The sequence below is a fragment of the Oryctolagus cuniculus genome, chromosome 1 (assembly GCF_051225735.1).
Source record: "Oryctolagus cuniculus isolate XC-2025 breed Fujian yellow rabbit chromosome 1, ASM5122573v1, whole genome shotgun sequence".
In the NCBI taxonomy this organism is placed as follows: domain Eukaryota; kingdom Metazoa; phylum Chordata; class Mammalia; order Lagomorpha; family Leporidae; genus Oryctolagus; species Oryctolagus cuniculus.
In genome coordinates this window covers 10,687,901-10,710,505 of record NC_142867.1, presented here as the reverse complement: position 1 = coordinate 10,710,505, position 22,605 = coordinate 10,687,901, and the positions used below count along the sequence as shown (strand labels likewise).

Genomic DNA, 22,605 nt, shown 5'->3' with positions numbered 1-22,605 from the left:
AAAGGATAGGACCTGTGATTGACATTTAAAGGGGGTAGTCTTGTGTGACTGTCACTTAACTGGTGGGCACTGATGCTGACGCCAGGTATATAGTGGCAGAATTGAGTTGAATTGTACAATACTCACTAGTGTCAAAGAATTGGTCAGCTTGGAAAAAACTCAACCTTTTTTTATATCATTAGTGAATATAGAGAAAATAAGAGTTTGTTTTTCCTTTTATTCACTTAGCAGTAGGAATATATTTTGAAGATATGATTTAAATTGACTCCTAGGGATAGCTGACTCTAAAATTTCAGAGGAAAGAAATAAATACTTTGGAAATGCTTAGAAACTTCCTTACTTTCGGTGGGATGAAGTTATTCTAGCTATCCAGTGCTGTAGTTAGGAGCTAGAAAGACGAGATGAAACACCCAAAGTCTGGATGAAAGGTGTTCAACAGGTATAAGGGTGCAAATGTGTAGGAAGAATAACTGAATGCTTTTAGCACAGTAATATAACTATGGTTGACAACAGTTTATCTTACATTTCATTGTACAACGAAATGATAACATTTGAGGTGAATAATGTGCCACTTGCCCTGATCTGATCATTACACATGGTATATACATGTACTGAGTGAAATGTCACCCTGTACCGTATAAATACATACAAGGACCATGTGTCAATTAAGAATAAAGGCATGGAGCCAATGCTGTGGTGCAATGGGTTAAAGCCCTGGCCTACAGTGCCAGCATCCCATATGGGCACCAGTTCAAGTCCCAACTGCTCCACTTCCAATCCAGCTCCCTGCTGATGTGCCTGGGAAAGTAACAGAAGATGGCCCAAGTCCTTGGGCCCCTGCACCCACATCAGAGATCTGGAAGAAGCTCCTGGCTCCTGGCTTCGGATTGTCTCAGCTCTGGACATTGCAGCCATTTGGGGACTGAACCAGCAAATGGAAGCCTCTCTTTCTCTGTCTCTACCTCTCTCTAACTCTGTCTTTCAAATAAATAAAAATCAATCTTAAAATAAAATAAAAACTTGGCTGGCGCCGTGGCTCAATAGGCTAATCCTCCACCTTGCGGTGCCGGCACACCGGGTTCTAGTCCCGGTCGGGACGCTGGATTCTGTCCTGGTTGCCCCTCTTCCAGGCAAGCTCTCTGCTGTGGCCAGGGAGTGCAGTGGAGGATGGCCCAAGTCCTTGGGCCCTGCACCCCATGGGAGACCAGGAGAAGCACCTGGCTCCTGCCTTCGGATCAGCACGGTGTGCTGGCTGCAGCGCGCCAGCTGCGGCGGCCATTGGAGGGTGAACCAACAGCAAAAGGAAGACCTTTCTCTCTGTCTCTCTCTCTCACTGTCCACTCTGCCTGTCAAAAAAATAAATAAATAAAATAAAATAAAAGCTCACTTTTAAACTTCCCCCAAAATCACCTTTTTCATAGCCTCTGAGAACTACTGAAGTAATGGGGACCAGAGGGCCTAAAATTCTAGAGAGAAATTCATAAAGTGAGCTGACAGTTGTAGCAGATTGTCCCTGGGGCATTTGCTGATTCTTGGTTTGAGTAAGAGGCTAAGAATCCAAGCATTGCCCAGACAGAAGGTTGCAGCTGGTGGGGCCAGAGAAGCCAGCTGGGCTGAGTGATCACATAACACAAACATGGGGGCTTACGAAGTCTTAAAATTTTTTTTAAAAAAATTCTCCTTGAGATTTAGTGTAAGGAAAACAAACTTTTTCTTTTGCTCTGCACCACAACAAGCACACAGACTTCTGTGACCTCAAAAGGGCTTTTCTCCCACCAGCAAGCAGGCAGTTCTGCAAACACTAGCTGGGTGTCCTCTACTTCAGTTTAGTTCTGGCACCGTCTCCCTGGAGATCACCTCAGAGCCCAGAGGCTGAGCTCAATCCTGCAAGTCTGCATTGCCCACATAAGATGCCAGCTGGAAGCCCACATTGTTTTACCTGTGTTTCTGGCCCACCAGCTATGGACTGGGGTTCTACAACTCCCTCTTTGGGTCCCACTAATTTGCTAGAGGAACTGGTGGAACCCAAGGAAACACTTGGTTTACAGTTTACTCTAAAGGGTGTTACAAAAGCTGCAGATGAAGAAACGCATTTGGTCAGTGAGGTTCAGGAAAGGGGCGCGGACCTTCCAGCCCCCTCCAAGTGCAGCACCTCAAGAGATTTGCATGTGTACAGCTATCTGGGAATTCTGACTCTGCCTACTGATTTTTTTTATGGAGGCTTCGTCACATGGGCATGATTGATTAAATGATTGGCCTTTGATGAGCGACTTCATCTTCAGCCCATCTCTCTCTGCCTAGAGGTTGAGGGTGGTGGGACAGGAGTGGAACTGAAACTCTCAACCCTCTAATTCTGTTTGGTCTCTCAGAAGCTGCCTGGGGACTGGAAGCCGCAGGCCAAGTCATTAGCATAGAAAAGACATGTGGGACAGATGTTTTGCACAACTATTAAGGCACTGCTTCTTTGGTCACCCACATCCCACTTCAGAGTGCCTGGGTTCAAGGCCCAGCCCTGCTTCTAATTCCAGTTTCTTGCTGACACACACCCTGGCAGGCAGTAGATGAGACCCAAGTGGAGTTCCCTGGCTCCTAGCTTCAGCCTGGCTCAACCTTGGCTGTTATGAGCATTTGTGGAGTGAACTGGCCAATAACTGATCCCCATCTGTCTCTCTTTCTCTGCTCATCAAAGGGAAAAAAGAAAGAAACACTATTATTTTGGAGATTTCAAGGATTTTAAGAGTTGAATGCCAGGAAATGAGGATAAAGACCAAGTATCTATTTCACAATGTAACAGATTTTTTTTTACCAAATTCTAAAGCTGTGTAGGGCCAGAGGCTATAGCCTCAAACTTCTGAAAAACAGAATAGTTTCGGTTGATGGTATTGTTGATTAGAATTCAGAACAGAGAGAGTGAATACACAGGGCTTTCAGCTGAAAGTCTGGAGGGCTCCTTACTGGGAACAAGATGAAACAAGTTAACTGAGATTAAGCACAGCTGTGATGTAGCCTCAAACCAGAGTCCATGGTTGAATTAAAGTGACCTCTTCCATTTTAATCTGTGTAGCAAAGAAGAATGGGGGAAAAAACATAAGTTTTATCTACCATTTCTGTGTCTGATAATTACTAACATGTCAAGAAATAGGACCATATTATATGGAGAAAGGAATTCAAAACCAGATAAGATTGAGGCTCACAAAAAACCACTAGCCCACGGGAAAATGAGATAATGGAACCCTAGTCATATAGGACCCTAAAGTATTGGTTAGTCCTTGCCGACTAGCTAACACCATTTGGATAATAAATAACTCAGGCAAAACATATTTTCTCCAAAATAACTCAAAATGTGTGTTCCTGCTGATTGGCATTTGTTCTGGAATGTATAACATGAAGTAAGCCATAGCCAATCAACAGCTTATGCTATTCTTGTTAACCAGTGTGGACTGGAAGAATTTATGGTGATTCCAGGTGTTGTGTGTGTGTGTTTATATTTTCAAATTGCTCAATTCTATTTTAGAGAAATTGTTCTGGGCAACCAGAATATGTGTTTCCCACGTAGCCATGCTCCTCATTGTGGCTCTAATAAACTATTTTTACATTCAGTGTGCCTCAACTCGGTTTCTAGGTTGACAGTATAAAACCAGGAAAAAAAATAGGAAATAGGAACAAGTGACCCAATTATTGGAAAAAGCAAACAAAGAGTTAACCAGGACTGATATGCTTAGGAAAATAGGGAGGACATAAGTAAAATATTTAGACTACATCTAGAGGCTTCTGCTTCTAATAATGGCTAAGAGCCTATGAGAATGGCCCTTCCATAGATTACACATGTGAAGTTCAACCAATTCCAAAAGCCAGCTACTCGAAGACGTTGGATGGTGATGGGAAGTAGAGAGCGATGGAGGAGCCCCCACTCAGGAAGATTATGCAGAGGAAGTTGCTTGTTTTTGCTGCTTGTAGCTTGGTAGCAGGCAAACAGCGCATGTGACGTGCTGGGAGGAGAGCGCGGTCCCAGAGCACTGAGGCGGGGCACCTGAGGCCATTGCAGAAACATGGGGATCTCAGAAGGGAAGGAACCAGAGAGGAGGAAATCCCCAAATACCATCCACGGATGACTCTGCCCAAGCTCTGAACCGCATATGCCATGTAGCTTGGCTAACTACAGGAGATCTAAACTAAGACGGAAGCTTCCCCCAGTACCCTTGGTTTGCATTATGTCTCCAGCCACGTTAACTGCCTGATAAAAGAGAACATCCCTCATCTCCACAATTTCACACCCAAAACTGCTACCAACCCTGAAATGAGCCAGATGTTGGGATTCACAAACAAGGATATTAAAGCATCAATGAAAATACATTCTCAGTGAATAAAAAGATGACACCCTTTGGGATGGCGTTGTGGCAATACAGTGATCCGGCACCCCGTATGAGCACCGGTTTGAGTCCCAGCTGCTCTTTAATGCAGCTCCCTACTAATGCACCTGGGAAAGAAGCAGAAGATGGCCCAAGTACTTGGGCCCTGTCACCCACATGGGAGACCTGCATGGAATTCCAGTCTCCTGGCTTCTTGGCTGAGCCAGTAAACGGAAGATCTCTATTTCTTTCTCTTGCTCTGCTTTTCAAGTAAATAAATAATTTAAAAAGAAATTTTTAAATGAGGGGCTCACATTGTGGTGCAGAAGGTTGAGCCCATATTGGAATACAAGTTTGAGTCCTGGCTGCTCCATTTCCAATCCAGCTTCCTGCTAATCTGCTTGGGAAGGTAGTGAAAGATGGCCCAAGTGCCAACCATGTGGGAGATCAGGATAGAGTTCCTGGTTCCTGGCTTTGGCCTGGCCCCGATAAGGCTGTTGTGGCCATTTGGGAAGCTGAACCAGGGGACAGAAGATCTCTGTCTCTCTGCCTCTCAAATAAATAAAAAAATTTTAAGGAATGAAATTGAAATAAAGACATTTTCAGATAAAAGAAAACTAAAAGAATTAGTTGCCCTAGGCATGGGAAATAAGGTGATCCCTCCTTTTCCTGCCCACCATAAAAGATCATAATGGCATCCCATAACAACAACAAAAAAGTTAACAAGAAGAAAACAAATGTATTTAATGTTGGTTTTATGTGACATGGGGCCTCCAGAATGAAGACCCAGAGACCAAGGGTGACACTCCATTTTTGGGTTTGGGTTCAGTGAAGCAGGGAGGGCCGTGTAGCAATGAGATTGGACAAACAGGGGCTAGGCTAATGGAAGCAGGGCGAGGAAGCCCAGCACTGCCTGTCTGTTCACATTCTTCTTGGCCTCTCTGTTCGAGCTGTTTTCCCTCCTGGGCTTGGGGCATGACTCCTCTGGAATGAAGATCATAATTTCTCTGGTCATCTGTCACCCAGAAAGGTGTGGGAAACTTAGAGGAATCCTTTTAGGCTTTCTGGTTTCTCTGATCTGCTCTGGGAAAGAGTAATTCCAGTCTCTACAGCTTGCCTGGACAAGAACAAAGGGTCAAAGCAAGAGAGCAGGAGAAGGCCACAGAGAAAGTATTTCTGGGACCTACGCTGGGCTGTCGCTTTCTGAGCGTGGACACTGCCAGTAGTCCTGCACTGCAAGGAACATGAAGTTCTTCGTTGGCTCGGCTGGAAAGTCTCAGAGAGCGCCAGTATCTGGGCTTACAGATTAGTTTTAATTTTTCTTTCACGTTAATTTCTTTATAGCTCATATAAATACAGAATATAATTTTCTTCAAGTATGCAGAATATTGGCCAATACACACTGGATGTTGGACTATAAAACAACTCCCAGTAAATGTCAAAGACTAAAGAGTAGGTTGTTTGGCAATAATGGGATTGAGTTAGAAAACAAGAAGAAAATAGCTAGGTGATTTAGTCTTGGCCTAATCAAGAGACAAACCACACATAATTTAAACATGGCAAGATTAATATAAGGAATTATGGGGGCACATTGTGATACAGCAGGTTAAGCCAGCAACTGGAATGCTGACATCCCATATGGGCACCAGTTTGAGTCCAGGCTGCTCTGCTTCCAATCTAGCTCCCTGCTAATGTGCCTTGTAAGATGGCAGGAGCCCTTGGGTCCCTGCCACCTACATAGGGGACTAGGATGGAGTTCCAGGCTCCTGGCTTTGACCTGTCCCAGCCCCAGCCATTGTGGACATTTGGGGAATAAACCAGCAGATGGAAGATCTCTGTCTCTCCCTCTCTGTCACTCAGCCTTTCAAATAAAATATTTTAAAAATATATAAAGAATGATTAAACTACACCAAGAGAGGAACTTTAAGGACATAAAGAGGAGAGTACCCAAAGAAGGACAAAGGTGGCAGGGTCCCCACCCCTGAGGCCCCAGTGCAACCCACTGAGGGATGGAGAAACTTACTGGTTTTCCCAGGCCAAAGCTGTTTCACAGTTGCTAGGCAGGAAACAGATCTTGAGGCCCCAAGCAAGCTGCAGCTGTGCATCAGACACAAGGACACTAACTACAGGCACAAGGCCCAGGAGGACTCCAGGAAGCCACCTCCAGGGCTGACAGGTGAGCACAGGGGGTTGGGCAATGTGCTGAAGGAGTTGCATACCCCATGTGCTCAAACTGCACCGTGCCCACACGGGGCCTCAGACGTCAAGCCTCTGGCAGCAGAAGAGCTGAGGGTGGTGCTGCTGCATCGTGGGTGCATGGTGTGCGAGCCCGGAGAGCTTTGAGAAAAATCATCCATGGCATAGGTAAACCAAGACACGTCAGAGTTGGGAAGATGCCACAGGTACAAGGCCTGAGCCACATCAAGGCCATGACTGACCAGGGCGGCAGGAGTGACAAGGAGATGCCAGCTGTTGGTGCATGCCTGCAGCACAGCACCACCGATGTCCCCGTGCACAACACTGCTGATGGAGGGACCATGGATCCCAGGCAAGGAAAAACAACCCAGAGCACGCTGGGATCTGGAAGACAAGCCCTCTTCTTCCTGCAACGTCCCTCTGGTGCCCCCTACTGACAAAGTTCAGCATTGCGCTCCCTGCGAGGTAATACTCAGCACTAAGGACTAAAGGGTGCATGCCGAGCTGGTAACTGGCAGAGTCCTTTCTTTGGGCTCCTCAGCTTCCATGTGCACCCTTTACACATATTGGGTCTCCCCTATTGCGTATATTCCTACAATAACACATCTCCATCCTTAAAAGTGAAGCTCTCACCCCTCCCCAAAATGAGAAGACACTAACAGTCCCAATTGTCACTGTATCCATGGCTCTCTTTCTGCCTCTCCTCTCTGTAATGCTTCCTTTCAAATAAATAAAACAAACCTAAATACAAATACAGGGGAGAGCGTTGTGGTTAACTGCAGCTTGTGACGCCAGCATCCCATATGAACACCAGTTCAAGTCCCGGCTGCTCCACTTCCAATCCAGCTCTCTGCTGTGGCCTGGGAAAGCAGCAGAAGATGGCCCAAGTGCTTGGGCCCCTGTACCCACGTGGGAGAACACAGATTTCATTTCTATTATTGTACTTTTAAGATTTATTTTATTTATTTGAAAAAGTTTCAGAGAGAGGTAGAGCCAGAGAGAGAGGGGTCTTCCATCCGCTGGTTCACTCTCCAAGTGACTGCAATGCCCAGAGCTGAGCTGATGCAAAGCCAGGAGCCAGGAGCTTCTTCCGGGTCTCCCACGCGGGAGCAGGGGCCCAAGAACTTGGGCCATCTTCTACTGCTTTCCCAGGCCATAGCAGAGAGCTGGATTGGAAGTGGAGCAGCCGGGATGCCGATGCTGCAGGCTGTGGCTTTAACCCGCTGTGCCACAGCACCGTCCCCAGCACTTTCAACAATATGAATAAATAGGTGTATGCCAGGAAAAACCTGGATGTTACTAAATCAGTTCTTTGTTTTTTTCTTTTTTTTCTAAATCAGTTTTTTTATTGTTTGTTTGTTTTAACAGATGTATTTGTTTACTTGAATGAGTTACACAGAGAGAGAAGGAGAGGCAGAGAGAGTCTTCCATCTGCTGGTTCACTCCCCAGCTGGCCACATCAGCCAGAGCTGTGCCAATCCGAGGCCAGGAGCCAGGAGCCTCCTCTGGGTCTCTTGCGTGGGTGCTGGGGCCCAAGCACTTGGGCCATCTTCCACTGCTTTCCCAGAAGAGAGCTGGATCAGAAGTGGAGCCGCTGGGACACAACCAGCGCCCATAAGGGATGCCAGCACGGCAGGCGGTGGCTCTACCTGCTGTGCCACCATGCCAGCCCCTCTAAATCAGTTCTTAAGAATCCTTGAGCCTCTAGCATTCACTCATCTGACTGCTGTGTGCTCTGATTTCTCTGGGCTCTCCTAATCGGAGTGGAGCACAATTTTGCCGTGAAACAGTACAGGTGATAATGCCGTGAAGATACAATGACTGTCCAACACAGTGAAATGGTTTATCCATGAGAGTAGTAATAATGACTTAATGCTCTGGGGAAGACAGAAAAAGAAACAGAGGAAACTTAATTGAAAAATGAAAATGAGGCCAGCACTGCGGCTCACTAAGCTAATCCTCCACCTGCGGCGCCGGCACCCCAGGTTCTAGTCCCAGTTGGGGCGCCGGATTCTGTCCCGGTTGCTCCTCTTCCAGTCCAGCTCTCTGCTGTGGCCAGGGAGTGCAGTGGAGGATGGCCCAGGTGCTTGGGTCTCTGCACTCTATATGGGAGACCAGGAGGAAGCACCTGGCTCCTGGCTTCATATCGGCGCAGTGTGCCGGCCATAGTGGCCATTTAGGGGGTGAACCAACGGAAGGAAAACCTTTCTGTCTCTCTCTCTCACTGTCTAACTCTGCCTGTCAAAAAAAAAAATGAAAAATGAAAATGAAACCTCTTTTACATAAACAACTAATGTGTGTTCTAAATTTTTTTTTTTTTTTTTTTTGACAGGCAGAGTGGACAGTGAGAGAGAGAGACAGAGAGAAAAGTCTTCCTTTGCCGTTGGTTCATCCTCCAATGGCCGCTGCGGCCGGCGCACCGTGCTGATCCGATGGCAGGAGCCAGGTGCTTCTTCTGGTCTCCCATGGGGTGCAGGGCCCAAGGACTTGGGCCATCCTCACTGCACTCCCGGGCCACAGCAGAGAGCTGGCCTGGAAGAGGGGCAACCGGGACAGAATCCGGCGCCCTGACCGGGACTAGAACCCGGTGTGCCGGTGCCGCAAGGTGGAGGATTAGCCTAGTGAGCTGCAGCGCCGGCGTGTGTTCTAAAATTCTAATCCTTCTTGCATTTCTACTCCTACAAATATCTTAAGAATTCAGTTTTTTTTTTTTTTTTTAAGATTCTTCATTTATTTGAAAGGCAGAATTACAGAGAAAGAGGGAGAGACAGAAAAATCTTCCATCCGCCGGTTCATTCTCCAAATGGCTGCAATATCCACAGCTGGGCTAGGCTGAAGCCAGGAGCCAGGAGCTTCACTGGGGTCTCCCATGTGGGTGCAGAGGACCCAAAGCACTGGGCCACCTTCTGTTTTCCTGAGCACATGAGCAAGGAGCTGGGACACAAACCAGCACCCTTATGGATGCCGGTGTCAGACAGTAGCTTTACCACGCCACAAAATCAGCCTCAATATTCATTAAAAAAAAATAAATAAAACTAGGCCGGCGCCGCAGCTCAATAGGCTAATCCTCCGCCTTGCGGCGCCAGCACACCGGGTTCTTGTCCCGGTCGGGGCAACGGATTCTGTCCTGGTTGCCGCTCTTCAGGCCAGCTCTCTGCTCTGGCCCGGGAAGGCAGTGGAGGATGGCCCAAGTGCTTGGGCCCTGCACCCCATGGGAGACCAGGAGAAGCACCTGGCTCTTGCCTTCAGATCAGCGCGGTGTGCCAGCCGCAGCATGCCGGCCGCAGCGTGCCGGCCACGGCGGCCGGTGAACCAACGGCAAAAGGAAGACCTTTCTCTCTGTCTCTCACTGTCCACTCTGCCTGTCAAAACAAACAAACAAACAAACAAACTATATAGGGGCCAGCATTGTGGTGTAGCAGGTAAAGCCATTGCCTGTGACGCTGGCATCCCATATGGGTGCCGGTTCAGGTCCCAGCTGCTCCACTTCCAATTCAGCTCCCTGTTAATGGTCTGGAAAAGCAACAGAGGATGGCACAAGTCCTTGGGCCCCTGAACCCATGTAGGAGACCTGGAAGAAGCTCCTAGCTCCTGGCTTTGGCCTGCTTGCAACAGCCAGTGCTGGGCTAGGCTGAAGCCAGGAGCCAGGAACTCTACCCATGTCTCCCTCACGGATGGCAGGAGCTGAAACACTCAGGCCATCACTGATGCCTCCCAGATACATCAGCAGGAAGCTGGATGAGAAGCGGAGGTGGGACTGAATCCCAAGCACTCCAATGTGGGATGTGGGCATCCCAAGCAGCAACTTAATTAACTGCCCCAACACCGACCCCCAAGTGGCATCTTAACTGCTGCACCAACTGCTTGCACATTCCCCGACTTAACTTTGATGCTCAATTTTACAAGGTTTGTACAAGGAAGTGAAACTGCAAACACCTGAACCAAATATCAGCAAGTGAAATCCAGTGATATATAAAAGGCAAAACATCTGAGTCAAGGGTCCCCAAAACCACACACAGGCTTGATGATCTGCTAGGAGGACTTGCGGGGCTTGGCATACAGTCGCCCTCACAGCTGTGACAGAATACACAGTCAGAAGAGGGAAAAGGTGTCCAGAGGAAACCAGGAATAAGGGTCTGACAACCTTCTCCCAGTGGCATCACACAGGGTGTGCTTAATTCCACCAGCAACAGTTCTGGGAACAAACATGAAATGTCTCCAGGGAAGCTCAGTGGAGACTCAATCCAAGGTTTTTTGTTTGGAAGTGATCACATAGGCACCCTCTGCCTAGAATGTGTCCCAAAATTCCAGACTCCCAGAAGGAAAATGGGTGTTCAGCAGAAGCCACACTGTTTGTACAGTTTAGGCACTGTGAGCCACTTTTTTTTTTTTTAAGATTTATTTGTTTGAAAGGCAGAATTACATAGAGATGGGAGTGGAGAGAGAGAGAGAGATCGATCTTCTGGGGTTGGTGCTGTGGCGTAGCGGGTAAAGCCACCACCTGCAGTGCCAGCATCCATTGTGAGTGCTAGTTCAAGTCCTGGCTGCTCCACTTCTGATCCAGCTCTCTGCTATAGCCTGAAAAAGCAATGGAGGATGGCCCAAGTCCTTGGGCCCCTGCACCTACATTGGGGACCCAGAAGAAGCTCCAGGCTCCTGGCTTTGGATCGGCGCAGTTCCGGCTGCTGCAGGCATCTGGGGAATGAAGCAGCAGATGAAGACCTCTCTCTCTCTCTCTCTCTCTGCCTTTCCTCTCTCTGTAACTCTGACTTTCAAATAAATAATAAATAAATCTAAAGAAAAAAACAAAAAAGAAAGAGATCTTCCATCTGCTGACTCACTCCCCAAATGGCCACAATGCCTGGGACAGGGTCAGTTGAAGCTAAGAGCCTGGAACTCCATCTGGGTCTCCCATGTGAGTGCAGGGGCCCAAGCACTTGGGCCACCATCTGCTGCTCTCCCCAGATGCATTATCAGGGAGCTGGATGGGAGGTGCAGCAGCTGAGACTTGAACTGGTGCTCATACGGTATGCAGTGCTGCAGGCAGTGGCCTAACTCACTGTGCCACAACACTGGTCCCCAAGGAGCCCTTCCAAAATCCCAGTTCCCAAGCATCAGCCAAGTGTCAACCTTGCAAACTGGCCTTTCTAAGGATAGAGTCTCAGGCTGCTAGATTAGCTTCTTATGCACAATATCATAACCAAGTGGATTTTTTCCCCTAGGAAGCAAAGATTGGTTATACCTTTGAAAAAAAAATCAATGTAATTTATCACCTTAGCAGAATAAAGGGGAAAATCATATGGCTGTCTCAATCGATATAGAGAAAACACTTAACAAATCATAAACCTTTTAGTAAGCTAGAAAAATAAGAGACTTCCATAAAGTGATAAAAAGTACTTACAAACATATCTATAATTGGAGTGGGTGTTTGCTGGGGCAGTGAGACACTGCCTGGGACGCCTGCATCCCATTTCAGAGTGCCTGAGTTGGAGAACCAGCATACCCTGGGAGGCAGCAGGTGACGGCTCAAAATACTTGGGTCCCTGACACCCATGTAAGAGAACCAGAAGGAGTTCTGGGCTCCTGGCTTCAACCTGTCCCAGCCCTGACTTCTGTGAGCATTTGGGGAGTGACTCAGCAGCCACAAGATTTCTCTGTCTCTCAAATACTGTTTTTAAAAAGTTCCTGGGAAGGCCAAGCACCAGCATAAGCCCTGGGTGTCCCTGCATGGTCTTGCTGACTGAAGCACACTCTGACTGTCCCAGTACTGAGGACACAGGCATTTATGTGGGCCAAGGCAACCACACTGTGACTACAGCACAGTATCTCCCTCCCCAGAAGAGCGGGCTGAGTCCTTGGGTGCTGAGTCCTTGGGCCTGTGTTCCTCAGCTGTGCATTAATTCACTGCGTGCGCCACCATCTGCATTCACAGGACTTGGGCTGCCATGCTGATGGCACTCAGAGGGACCAGGCTGCCATGATGCTGCTCCAGCTGTTGGCTGTGCTGTTATTAGGTCAGCTTTCTTGTGGCACCTGTGGAGCTATGGGTCAGTCAAGTTTTTCTTAAAGGGTATTTCAGGCTCTGAGCCACACAGTCTCTGTTGCAGCAAGTCAACCACCATTATAGCATGAAAGCACCAATAGACACTGTGGGGGCTGGCGTTGTGGCATAGCAGGTAAAGCTGCCACCTGTGACACTGGCATCCTATATGGCACCGGTTCGAGTCCTGGCTGCTCCACTTTGGATCCAGCTCCCTGCTATTAATGGTCTGGGAAAAGCAGCAGAGGATGGCCCAAATGTTTGGGCCCCTGCCACCCATGCAGGAGACCTAGACGAAGCTCCTGGCTTCTACCTGGTCCAGCCTTTGCCATCTGGGGAGTAAACCAACTGATGGAAGATCTCTCTCTCTCTCTCTCCCTTTCTGTAACGCTTTCAAATAAATAAATCTTTTTTTTAAAGCACATAATATGTAATTGAGTGGATATAGCAATGTTTTCCAAAAACATTTATTAGCAAAATCAGGCAGCTGGCCCACTTTCCTGCCTTCTGAGGCTTAGAGCAGGGACATGTCTGATGTCTCCGGTCTACCAGCAGTGGGCATGGGGGTGCGGGGTCTGGAGCCTTCCTCACTGTCTCCACCCTGCTCTCTGCTGGGCTGGGGGACTCTAAAGAAGTGAATTTCAGGATCCTCCTGCCCTCCAGTTTGCAGTAGAGTTCTGCACTCTCCTGTCCGAGCCACTCACTCTTACTGCTTCAAACAGTAATCAGCCCACAAATCGGGGGACACCCTGTCCTCTCAAGTCCCGCTGTGTGTCGCTGTTGTTTTAGAAGATTTATTTATTTGAAAGGCAGAGTTACAGAGAGGCAGAAAGGGGGAGGGGGAGGGAGAGGAAGGTCTTCCATCCCGCTGGTTCACTCCTCAAATGACCAGAAAGGCCTGGGCTGGCTGATCCGCAGAGCCAGGAGCTTCTTCCGGGTCTCCCACGTGGGTGCAGGGGCCCAAGGACTTAGGCCACCTTCTACTGCTTTCCCAGGCCATAGCAGAGAGCTGGATCAGATGAGGGACAGCCGGGACCCGAACCGGTGCCAAATGGAATGCCGGCACCGCAGGCGGCGGCTTTACCCGCCCCGCCACAGCCCCGGCCTCAGTCCCACTGCGTTTTACAGGTCACGTTTCAACTTCGCACATTATTTGTGATCCTGGAAAGAAGGCTGCATTTCCGGCTCCTAATGATGTCTCTATCTGGTACCCAAACTGCCCACAGAAAAGACCGGTGCCTGTCGCACACACGTTCGCTCACTTTCAGACGGTTCTAAGAAAGGAGACTCACGGCATAAGCGCCCCAACACACGGCTACCACTGACCGCCTCGGCCGGACGCCCTGTAAACCCCGGCCCTCGGGTCAGGCGGACAACTGCTGCCCGGCACGTGGGCGTGGACCTCACCACTGCCCCCGACTTTGGAGCCCTCCTCCCCGCGCATGCGCCGCAGCCCCGCGACCGGCCGGCTGCGGGTAACCATAGAGTGTTGCGGGCCGGCAGAGGGGCCAGATGCCCAGGCCGTTCTATCCGCCACTTCCGGCAGCGCCTCGCTGCTCCGGGAGCGGCTCCTGCGGCGTATGCAGTCTCCATGGGGACTGAAGATGGCGCCGCGAGGTGAGGTTCTGGAGGTGTGTGAGTCGCCGGTGCTTCTCGTTTGCATCTCCGCCTCCCCGCTTCTCTCCCAGAGCTCGACCTAAACGCTCCGTTCTCAAGTGTTAGGACCATCGATCCTCACTTGTTCAAAGAGGGGTTTTGTTGCCCCGCTTTATCCCCCGCGCCTGGAGGTCTCCGAGTGTGGGGTCTCGAATACTGGATCGCTGGGAACCACTAACCCTCGGCTGGGCGTTCTAGGCCGGCGCATTGGCGCATCCTCCGGCCTCGAACAGGTCAGGGTTGGCCTCTGCGCCTCAGGGTCCCCTCCCGCGTAGTGACAGGCTTCGGTCGAAGTGCATTCCGGGTGCGGTGTCTTGTGAGTTTGCTCTTGGCTTTGCCCCCACCAAGCCGAGTCAGGTTTGACGGTGATTGATGGAGAAGGGGCGTGAAGGCAGGTGCCTCCGCACGCTGTCCCTCCCCCCTGCCGCCTCACTGTCAGAAGTGCCCCCCAAGTGGCCCGTCCTCCGTCCCCGTGTTTCCTCTGGTAAACCCACTAGCAGACCTTGGCTGCCCTCCCACCCAGCCCACTTCTCTATGCCCGTCTTTTTCAGGTAAACGGTTGTCCTCCACCCCACTGGAGATCCTGTTCTTTCTGAACGGCTGGTATTATGCCACCTATTTCCTGTTGGAACTCTTCATATTCCTCTATAAAGGTAAGGCTTGGTGCTTGACCACCCTGCCCAGAGCCAGCTCCCACCTACGCCCTTCTTTTTCATTTTTCCTGCCTCCCAGGCAGAAGTCTCTTCATCAGATGGCTCCTTTGAGAATGCCTGAGACAGAAGCCCTTCAGCAAGAATATGAGAAATGTGGGCCTGTCCATTGTGACTTTCCTCCCATCACTTCTCTCTGCTGAACTTGGCTTTCAGCCCACTGGTCACCCTCAGAAGCCGTCCAGTGGCCTGCACACTTCCAGTCATTTTGGAGAGTGGAATCCCCAAGGACTTTGGGAGTTAGGAATTTAAAACTCCTGGAGACATGGGCACACTTTTCCCGCAGCTGTAACGACGCCCAGCCCTCACTAACTGGTTCTCGGAAAGCTAAGACTGTGTCCTCCTTGTCGCCCGGTGAGAGGCGGTCCTGTGGACGCTGTTCCCTGTGGCTTGCCAACCCTGACTTTTGTGTTGACAGGCCTCCTGCTGCCCTATCCAACAGCCAATCTGGTGCTGGACGTGGTGATGCTCCTCCTTTATCTTGGAATTGAAGTGATTCGCCTTTTTTTTGGTGAGTGTTGTCCAGAGAATGTTTCCATTCCTTGTGGGACGAGCTGGAGTCTGTAACTTGCTTGGCAGGAGAAGGTGACCTTGGCTCACTGCCAGCGACTGGGTCTGGTGGTGGATCCCGTTACTTTCCTCTCTGAAGTGTCAGGCTGCTGCGTCACGATTTAGGTCAGGATTTGCCTGTGTTTTACTCTGTAGGGCTGGAGGTAGGCAGTAGCGTGGGCTACTAGGTAGTTCTTGCCTAATTGCTTATTTCTATTAGAGTGCCTGGTTCCTGTCACTGGTTTGTTTTAGAGAACAGATCCAGTTGTGACTCCATGTCCAGGGTGGTATACACAGATCATGCTAAGATACCCTCTACTTCTTGGAATGAGGATCTCTTTAGGACAAGTCTTTTGTTTCTGTTTTTATTTTTAAGATTTACTTATTTCTGAAGTCAGAATTACAGAGAGAGGGAGAGACAGAAACAGAGATCTTCTATCATCTGGCTCACTCCCCAGATGGCCACAATGGCCAGGGCTTGTCCAGGCACAAGCCAGGAGCCAGGAACTTGATCTGGGTCTCCCATTGGGTGACAGGGGCCCAAACATCTGGGCCATCGTCTGCTTTTTCCAGGCCTTTATAGGGAGCTGGATCAGAAGTAAAGCAGCTGGACACAAATAGGTGCCCATATTGGAGGCAGGTGGAAGCCTAACCCTCTATGCCACAACGCTGTCTCCTCGGACAAGTTTTATATTACAGAACCACAGAGCAAAACCCTTGTTAGAGTATCTTATCCCTGAAAGCCATGTTGAAGGACGAACTGAGGACAGAAACACTTGAAGTACAAGGAAGAAGGGATAAGGAAGCTCACGTAAATTACTGAGGAAAGAAAAAGTAATTTTAAGCCGGTGCCGTGGCTCAATAGGCTAATCCTCCACCTTGCGGCGCCGGCACACCGGGTTCTAGTCCCGGTTGGGGCGCCGGATTCTGTCCCGGTTGCCCCTCTTCCAGGCCAGCTCTCTGCTATGGCCAGGGAGTGCAGTGGAGGATGGCCCAGGTGCTTGGGCCCTGCACCCCATGGGAGACCAGGAAAAGCACCTGGCTCCTGGCTCCTGCCATCAGATCAGCGCGGTGCGCCGGCTGCAGCGGCGGCCATTGGAGAGTGAACCAACGGCAAAGGAAGACCTTTCCCTCTCTGTCTCTCTCTCTCTCACTGTCCACTCTGCCTGTCAAAAATAAAAAAAAAAGAAAAGAAAAAGTAATTTTATTGGTAAGGGACATTAGTAGGTAATTCACTTTAGAATAATTATGGGACTTATAAGCTTGACAAGGTGCCAAGTCTCACTAAGAAAAAGCAAATTAGGGGCCAGTGCTGTGGCATAGTAGATAAAGCCACCACCTGCAGTGCCGGCATCCCATATGGGCGGTGGTTCGAGTGCCGGCTGCTCCTCTTCCGATCCAGCTCTCTGCTATGGCCTGGGGAAGCAGTAGAAGATGGCCCAAGCCCTTGGGCTCCTGCACTTGCATGGGAGGCCCAGAAGAAGCTCCTGGCTTCGGATTGGCCCAGCTCCAGCCGTTGTGGCCATTTGGGGAGTGAACCAGTGGATGGAAGACCTCTCTCTAACTCTGCCTTTCAAATAATAAGTAAATCTTAAAAAAAAAAAAAAAAAAAAAAAAAAAGGGCAGCTGGACCAGAAGCAACAGCTCGGACTCGAACCCAGGCACTCTAGTACAGAGTGCAGTCATACAAAGCAGCACCTAATAATTGTGCCAGACACCTGCCCTGGGATGGCTAGCTAAAAAAAAAAAAAAAAACCTTTTTAAAATTTGTCTGAAAGAGAGGAAAGACAAACATACACAGAGATACTCCATCTGCTGTTTCACTCCCCAGATGGCCGCAATTCCAGGGATGTGTCAGGCCGAAGCCGAGAGTCTGGAGCTCCGTCCTGGTTCCCACATGGATGCAGGGGCCCTAGCACTTGGGCTGTCTGCCGCTGCTTTCCTAGGTGCATTAGCAGGGACTGGATTGGAAGTGGAGCAGCCAGGTCTCAAACTGGCATTTTGGCCAGTGGCTTAATCTGCTATGCCACAACGCTGGCCCCCTTAAAATATTTTTGTGGGACTATAAATTAGTAATACCTGTTTGGTAACAGTTATTACTGTGAAAAATTCATATCCCTTTGAAATTTTGTATTTTAATTTTATATGAAAGGCAGACACAGAGAGAAAAAACTTTTTTTTTTAAAGATTTACTTTTCTCTTTGAGAGGCAGAGACAGAGAGATCTTCCATCACCTGGTTCACTCCCCAGATGGCCTCAACGGCCGGAGCTGGGCTGATCCAAAGCCAGGAGCCAGGAGCGTCCTCCAGGTCTCCCATGCAGGTACAGGGGCCCAGTGATTAGGGCCATCTTCTACTGCTTTCCCAGGCCATAGCAGAGAGCTGGATGGGAAGTGGAGCAGCTAGAACTCGAACCGGCGCCCATATGGGATGCCAGCACTGCTGGCAGCGGCTTTACCCACTACACCACAGCACCTGCCCCAGGAGAGAGAGAGAGATCTTTTATCTGCTCATTCATCCCTCTCCCCCTCCCCGCAAATGCCTGCAACAGCCAGGACTAGGCCAGCCCCAAAGCCAGGAACCAGGAACTCCATCTGGATCTCCCCTGTGTGTGGCAAGGACCCAAGTACTTGAACCATCTGCTGCCTCCCATGGTACACATTAGCAGCAAGCTGACTCGGAAGCAGAGGAGCTGGGACTTCAACCAGGCACTCAGATGGGGGATGCCAAGAGGCAACTTAACTGCTGTGTCAGATGCCTTCCCCTTAAGGTTCATATTCTTAGACCTAACGGTTTCATATTGAAAACTGGATTAAAACAGCAACACTTCACAAGTATGTGAAGATTGCTATATGAGAATATTTATCGTCACCAGTTTTTTAACATCAAAGCATTAGAAACAAGCTATCAATACAAGAGTAGTTCAACCATGGAATTGGTTTGGTAGAATCATACATAACCATTGAAAATTAAGGTAGTTGTATCTATGAGAAAAAAATAAGTTGCAAGATAGTATGTATACGTATGTAAAAACTTCTAGTAGAGGGGCTGGTGCTGTGGTATAGTGGGTAAAGCTTCCGCCTGTGGTGCCAGCATCCCATATAGATGCAGGTTTGAGTGCTGGCTGCTCCACTTCTGATCCAGCTCCCTGCTGCTATCCCTGGGAAAGCAGTGGAGGATGGCCCAAGTCCTTGGGCCCCTGCACCCCTTGGAGACCTGGAAGAAGCGCCTGGCTCCTGGCTTTGGGTAGGCCTAGCCCCAGCCGTTGAGGCCATTTGTTTTTTTTTTTTTTTTTTTTTTTGCGTTGAGGCCATTTGGAGAGTGAACCAGTGGATGGATGATCTCTCTTTCTCTCCCTCAGCCCTCTTTCTGTGACTCTGCTTTTCAAATAAATAAATAATTTTTTTCTTAAAAAACTAATAGAACTATATACATCATTTTATCATTTTATAATGGGGACATGCAGCGGTCTTTGGATGTTTTCTAAAGTTTTCTCTGTTGAAAAAGTTTTCAGTGATTATATGCATGAGTATATTATGATTATATTTTCAATGATTTATATATTATTTTTGTTGTTAAAAAATTGTTTTTCCTAAGTGAAGATCCCGTTGTCCTTGAGTAGGAGTTAGATTGGAAGCGGGACCTCTGGAGTAAAAGACCCCAATCCCACAACCCAGCCAGATCCTCCGGTGTTCGGTACAGATCCTTCCTCAAGTTCGTCTCTGCCTCCCACCTTTCCTCCCAGGTCAGGGAAAGCAGGCCATGGGAGGTGACTCCATGGGCTGTGTCTGACAGGTACCAAGGGAAACCTCTGCCAGCGCAAGATGCCCCTCGGCATTAGTGTGGCCTTGAGCTTCCCATCTGCCATGATGGCCTCCTACTACCTGCTGCTGCAGACCTACGTGCTCCGCCTGGAAGCCGTCATGAACGGCATCTTGCTCTTCTTCTGTGGCTCAGAGCTGCTGCTCGAGGTGCTCACCCTGGCTGCTTTGTCCAGGTACTGCTGCCAAGGGACCATTTCCCGTCGCTAGGGGGCTGGGTTCCTGTCCCAGGGAGGGATTCATTGTTCTGAAGCTTGAAGGAGCTAGAGGACTTTTAAGGGGGCATGGGGGTCTACGGGACTGCCTTTCCTTAGGGCAGGTAGGAAAAGTTACCCACTCAGGGAAGATTCTCGTTCCTTGGAATATCGAACAGTTTAGGCAAGCTGCTTTTGTTCACTGGTCTTTTAACATTTTCTTTCTTTCTTTCTGCCATCAGTATGGACAGGATTTGAAGTACACAAATTTCAGCCAGCAGCCCATCAGGCTGAAACCACAACCTCTGGTGCTTTAGCCACACCACGAGAAGTGGTGGGTCCGAGTGTCCTGGGAGGACTGTGCGGCTTTCCTCAGCACAGATTATTTGGGCAGCATCTTCTAAGCCAGGACCATCGCCCCCGAGACTTCTACACTGCAGTTTAGGGGGCTGCCAGGCTGTCCCCATCCTGGCCCTTCTCAGAGCAACTCCCTGCTGACCTCAACCTCTCTTTGGTCATCATGGCCAGCGCATCTTGTGTGGCTCACTGGAGGCTCCTTGAGCTTGCAGCAGACCTGAGCTGCATCCTCGCTGGATGTGCTGTGCCACACCCACCCCTGCTGGGCCCGGAATGATGCAGAGCCCTGTTCCGCCATGAGACTGAACTCCCCAATTTTTCTAGTAGTTCATAGTTATTTTTCTACGCTCATCATGAAACACTATTTTATAATAAATATGTATTTTCCTTGGTGGGGTTGAGCCTTTTTGTTCTGGCACCTGTCCCTGCGTTTCATCCACTCCAAGAGTGTTCTCAGGCTGTGTTCAGCGATAGCATGCCACCAAGGCAGTGATCAGGGCCTCATGGGAGTTTAGGGATCCCCAGACACTGTCATCTGGAAGAGTGCTCAGTGCTACAGCCCTGCCCCAAGGCAGCCTCTCGTCTCTCCTTTCTTGAGATGATTTTTGACAGCTCCTTTCTAGAGTGGGCCATGTGTAACTGGAAGAAGCATATTGGAAACTTACCAACATTTTAAAATTTATTTCAAAATTTTGAGTTAACACAAGAGGGTCTATCAAAAAGTTTGTGGGAAAATAGAAGATAAAATTTATTTTGGTGCAAACAATTTTTAAATCCATGCATAGTTTCTTAAAAGTTTTCCAGCAGCTTTTTAATACTGTGAGAGCACATCCCCCCTTTTTAAATATTTATTTATTTGAAAGAGTTACAGAGAGGTAGAGACAGAGAGAGATCTTCCATCTGATGGTTCACTCTCCAAACGGCCTCAATGGCCAGAGCTGAACTGAGCTGATCCGAAGCCAGGAGACAGGAGTTTCTTCCAGGTCTCCCACATGGGTGCAAGGACCCAAGGACTTGAGCCATCCTCTGCTGCTTTCCATGCACGTTAGCAGGGAGCTGGATTGGAAGTGGAGCAGCTGGGATTCTAGCCAGTACTCATATGAGATGCTGGTGTTGCAGGCTGGGGCTTTAACCTGCTGTGTCGTAGTGCTGGCCCTGCACATACTTTATTCAAGCTAGACATGTTGCCCTCGGTGTTTGTCAGGTACTCATCTCTAAAACCGCTCCTCATTGTGCTTGACAGTGGCTGTGTTTAGTCCCAGCAAGTCACCGTGAGTCATGATGCTGTCCATTCTGGGAAAGTGTGAGACCCCTGTCCAGGGTCAGGTACTGCTAGGGTGTCTGCTCTCACTGGAAGTAGAGTAACTGACCTTTAAGCACTCTGCTGGCTTTTGTTTGTGTTCTGTGATCAGGCTCGATCCCATCCTAGGATCCACTGTACTGATCCTTTTTCTTATTTGCTACCTTGTTTAGCACCCTTACCTCCTAGAGTGTAGTGCTTGGACAGAACTGTGAAAAAAAAATTTTTTTTTTTTTTGACAGCGTTTGAGAGAGAGAGAGAGAGAGAGAGGGAGACAAAGAGAAAGGTCTTCCTTCTGTTGGTTCACCCCCCAAATGGTTGCCACGGCCAGCGCACTGTGCCAATTCAAAGCCAGGAGCCAGGTGCTTCCTCCTGGTCTCCCATGCGGGTGCAGGGCCCAAGCACTTGTGCCATTTTCCACTGCACTCCTGGCCACAGCAGAGAGCTGGACTGGAAGAGGAGCAACCGGGACAGAATCCAGCGTCCCAACCGGGACTAGAACCTGGAGTACCGGCGCTGCAGGTGGAGGATTAGCCTAGTGAGCCACGGCGCTGGCCATGAACTATGAAATCTTAACAAAAAATCCGACAGGAGTTGTCCCTCATGTTTCAGTTACAAATCCAACTAATACCAGTTTTCTGCTTCTGCTGCTGCTTTTTCTAGCTCTGACGAAGCCGCTGGCATCACACTGGAGGGGAAGCCATTCTCTGTGGCCTCCCCACTCCATGTATGAAGGTCCAGTGGTTAGGTTCACGTTTCCAGCAGCACAGATCACGGACAGACGTGTCAGCGCGAAGTTGAGAGGTGACACAAAATCTAACCGCTGGAGATCAGAGGGACCTTAGAAACCCACCCAGACCGCCACACTGCAGTCTTAAAGGTGTGGAAGAACAGCATCACTTAACTGTTTTCTTGCAAGTCTGGGGATCAAGTAATTTCGTTTAACAGGTTCCACTCGAGAATCGTGGTTGAAGTAGACATGACTAGTCTTCTCACTTCCATAAATTTATGGCTCTATAAATGCTCATTTTTCCTGATGGTTGTTGGAGCCACCTGTGTAGATGCAGCTAGTCACCGAACAACGTCATACAGCAGAAACTGAGGCAGCAAGGACAGCAGTGTGGCCGTGTTCCTGTGTAAGGAAGTCACCTTACACAGCCCAAACCAGCTCAGTGGAGAAGGCAGAAGCAGGCCCACAGTGATACTCACACGGCTGGAACTGGGAGTGGCCATGCCTGTGGGCTGAGGTCTGGCCCAGGTCAGGAAGCATTTAATGGACAGATTCTGGTTTCACCTCTAATGATATCTTTCCTTCCCTCAGGTTTCGTAGTCCTGCCAGGGAACTCCCCTTCTAACGTTACTTGTCTTTACATTTATCTTTTCTGGAACCAGCACATTTTCTTGTCATCTCATCTGCAGTTCTTTTTATCATCT

The 22,605-nt window shown here is 49.1% G+C and overlaps 1 protein-coding gene across 6 annotated transcripts in view; it reads left to right on the top strand.

Moving 5' to 3' along the window:
* The first annotated feature begins 13,895 nt into the window (after positions 1-13,895).
* TMEM216 (transmembrane protein 216) overlaps positions 13,896-22,605 on the top strand; it is a 30,887-nt gene continuing 22,177 nt past the window's right edge. Inside the window, exons 1-6 of one of the 6 annotated variants that reach the window (XR_016216629.1) lie at positions 13,900-14,202; positions 14,793-14,894; positions 15,370-15,462; positions 17,332-17,446; positions 19,245-19,496; positions 19,757-20,263. Coding sequence is in view for 3 of the 6 variants with exons in the window: in XM_002721052.6 (XP_002721098.3) it covers positions 14,028-14,202; positions 14,793-14,894; positions 15,370-15,462; positions 19,295-19,496; positions 19,757-19,772 (588 nt within the window). In the remaining 3 variants the exon portion in view is untranslated. Of the gene's footprint in view, positions 14,203-14,792; positions 14,895-15,369; positions 15,463-17,331; positions 17,447-19,244; positions 19,497-19,756; positions 20,264-22,605 lie in introns of those variants that run through there. The other 5 variants (XR_016216628.1, XR_016216631.1, XM_002721052.6 and 2 more) reach the window with 5 other exon arrangements.